Raw genomic sequence first — 3,728 nt, 5'->3', positions numbered from 1 at the left:
TGCTCCTGTTCTGTCTTCAGGTCGGATGACAGCGACTCCTCTCTCTCGGAGGTGCTCAGGTAGAGATATCTGTCTGTCTCTGTCATTCTGTCTCTTCTCTTGCCTGTTTGGCCAGTCACTCAGCTGGCCACTCCTCCTTTTCCGGGGTGGGCAGAGTCGATGTGGAGCATGCTTTAACCTCATCGGTCCCCCCCCACCTTCCTCCAATCCCCTTCCACCTGTGTGGTGTTCTATTTCTGTGTTGCTCCTCCCCACTACTCATGGGATCTGAATGAACCTTTTTCATCTGGAGAGCTTGGGTTAAATGATAACTATTTTGGGTGATGGCAGTTACATTCATTCAAGCTAAGGCTACAGAGGATAATGATTTTGAGAGGATAGCATCTATAAAGCATTGACGGCACATCAATAGACCTGGTTACCATCTTAAAAAATGATGTGTTAACATCCCAATTTGGGTTTTTTGGTAACCCAGCGCTGGGTAAACGGTGGATAGCACACATACTGGGTTATTTTGACCCAGCCCGTTGGGTTCCGTGACTAACCCAACATGTTGTGGTGTTAGGATTACCCAAACATGGGTGATTTTAACCATCAATTGGGTATTTTTTTATCTTCCTGCTGGGTTYACCTAGCAGTTGGGTCTTTTTGAAGTAGGTTAGCGTTTTTTGGGTCATTAATCTTTTTCTGGAGGCAGCTCTGCAGAGTGGTCACTAGCTGGCACAGTCACAAAGTCATGAAATCAGATTTTAAGCCTAAACCTAAACCTTAACCACATTGCTAACCCTAATGCCTAAAGACTTCCACATGCTTTGGTTAGGCTGGCGCTGGCACCTAGCCGAATTGAACAAGTGTGCTCACATACACCCTTAAAAGACCTTTGCTTGAAAAACAAGAAAAAAGTGTAAAGAGTACTGTTTGTCAATATTGAGACGACATTGCCAGTATACACTTGCTCAAAATAGTCTGAATTTGTACGTTTTTTGACACGGAGATCTTAGTTGCGCAATTTATACGTGTTTGGCGCAGTATTTCTCAAGTGAAGAATGTGCATTAAAATAAGTTGTCTATGTTTGAATGACGACAAACACTTCATTGAAGAATCTCAGACAGTCCACACAACTATCTAACCAGTGAACATCGCCGACGAAGTGGCGTAGACTTTGGATTCCGAACTTCGGCTTGCCTCCGAAAAATGTTTGGTGCAGAAAACAGCTGAAAAAAAACCTTACGAAGGACAAAACGAACAAAATGCCACAAAATAATGTTAGAATATATGTACAAACTGTTTCGTGTGGGAAGCATGCGGGCACCTTAACCCTAATCTTAAATTATAACCAATGTTAACTTTGCAGCTGGCCAATCTAGCGGAAATCGCTCAGTTCATGAGAATAAAGGTTAACCTGCCTTTTGCAATGGTTATCCTTAGGRTATTTTCACGAGTCATGGCTTTTAGGGGTGTGGCTTTCAGAGATCTTATTGTCCACCCGTGAGAGTAAATGCCATTCCTGTTCACCATGTTACATTTACATACTGTAAATAAAAATGTTCCTTTTACATTTTTTTTTGCGTTTTACACATTCTTGTAGAATATTAAGATGACTTATTACATATTATAATAAGGTGGTATCTATCCCAAAATAGCCGTTTTATGTAACTCATACTTCTGTAAGCTTGAAGCTACATAAATGTCAATGTTCAACCTAAAAATGTGATAACTGTACAACAGAACAGATAAACAGGAATGACATTTACTCTCGTGGATGGCTAAAAACAACAATCTGATCTGACCGCTGTGCAGAGCTACTGTTTAAACTCTCTTTCCCCAGACTGTAAAAGTGGAATTGCAATCACTGTTTTTATAACCCTTTCAGAAAGTTCAGAATGACATACGGACACTTGGAATTGCCCTAAAACAGTGCGCTGCACCAACGATGAATAATTTAACCCTTGTGGGGGTGCTCTAGTTAATATGTTCAGTGGTTATTGCAGTGCCCTTGATTTGTTATGGGACCACCCAGCTGCCCTGAGCCGCACAGCTATTTCAACCTTTAATAACCTACCTATTTCAAACCAGGATGAAAACCCGTCAATTTTAGAATGACGCAGACTTTTCTATTGCCGGCAACAAAGCCTGTACTTTTAGTCATAATAGCGCTAATGTGTTTTAAAAGTCGCGCCAATCCCCTCAGTATAAAGATCGCCTTTCATCTTACCGGCTTTGGCACGCATTAAATCATAAACATTCTACACGTTACATTACACACAAGAACGACGTCAGCAGCCTGGAGTTTGACTGTAGCCAACGTTTGATTCGTCATAACAAGGTAATTATTTACAAGGAACGGCGAGCTAAAAATAGCTTACGGTTGCGAATGTGAAAAAAACAAGACAGTCCATTTTTGACGCATAAAGATCCTATTAAATTACAAGTCTCATAAACATTCAAAGTTCCAGAATGGGYTGAAAATGGCAGGCGTGTTGGTCTGCGAGAAAACCCGAACCAGTCTAATTGGAATGAAAGGCAGTAGAAGCAAAATCCAGATTTTTAATTATGAAAGAAAATAAAAGTCATGCATGTGATGTATCAGAAATTGCGTAACAGAATTAWGGTCAACTTAAAATATTGTCATATTGTCAAATATATGTGAACAGAACACAACAACAGGATCAAAATTGCCGGCTGTGCACAACATGTGTATAATACCCTTTACAGACAGACTACGGTATATGCTGCCTGTAAAAAAAATATATATATGTGGTAAAGAAGAATGGTAAAAATGGGACTGTTTGAATTGGGTTCTTAAACACACTGCCCAATTTTTAAATTTTGGATTTTAAAGGCGACAATTCGTAAAGTCTGTCTGTAAAGGGTAAAAGTCTCCAATAATACAAGTAGACGACGGGAGAGAGGAAGGAAGGAAAAGAGGTGTGTGGATATTTCGAGCCTGCAAACCCTCTAGGCTGTACTTAGCCGGTTGTCGCCGTCAACTCTCTCTCTCTCTCTCTGATGATCTAACGTACGTAAGAGATTGCAGAGATAAAGAAATAGACATTTATAGATCAATCTCACTTATCACAGCTCTAATCATCGTACTGACAGTCGTATTACACCTCTCTGGTTTTCATCACATTTCTACGTAGATAAATGGCTTTATCATAGACTGATCTCCTTCCTATCTCATTATATGGGAAAGCCAGGTTTGGAATGTTCAGAACCACACAACACACAGGCAATACCATGCACTGCAATACGTTCCATGACATATTATTTCAGGATAGCAGAAATGGGAAAACTAACGTAAGGCCCCTGTTTCGAAAGGCTTTTGATTGTCTCTCCTTGGGATGAGAGATCAGAAAAAGACACTGATTGATTGATTGGGTAGAGAGTCCACGCAGCTATCTAACCAATGGGGATAGAGATAGAAAGACTCTCTCAGAGCCTGTTGGCTAACTTGTGAAAGTTCCCCTGCTCTCCCTGGACATAAGGTTCATTCAGAAGACAGCCCACTCCCTCTTATCCATAAACCCAGGGTCCAGTTCCAAACCAACAGATTTGATTTGGAATTGGGTCGATATAGTAGCCCTGTCACACCTAACCTCCATCCCACTTTACCCCCTCCCTCCTCTGTGACAAGACAAAGGCCTGGTTCCAATCAACCACTCACAGTCCATTTGGAATGGATCTAGGCCACAGACAGAGAAGGAGAGGGGGTCTGATGTAACAG

At 41.2% G+C, this 3,728-nt stretch overlaps 1 protein-coding gene across 1 annotated transcript in view; it reads left to right on the top strand.

The window, feature by feature from the left end:
- The window catches only part of kif21b (kinesin family member 21B), a 117,623-nt gene that overhangs the window by 96,303 nt on the left and 17,592 nt on the right, over positions 1-3,728 (top strand). Inside the window, 1 exon segment of the mRNA XM_023995883.2 lies at positions 21-59. Within this exon segment, the coding sequence (XP_023851651.2) occupies positions 21-59 (39 nt within the window).

This window comes from Salvelinus sp. IW2-2015, linkage group LG11 (genome assembly GCF_002910315.2).
Source record: "Salvelinus sp. IW2-2015 linkage group LG11, ASM291031v2, whole genome shotgun sequence".
Taxonomy (NCBI): domain Eukaryota; kingdom Metazoa; phylum Chordata; class Actinopteri; order Salmoniformes; family Salmonidae; genus Salvelinus; species Salvelinus sp. IW2-2015.
Note: the sequence above shows the minus strand (reverse complement) of the source record. Positions and strands in the feature narration are given on the sequence as shown.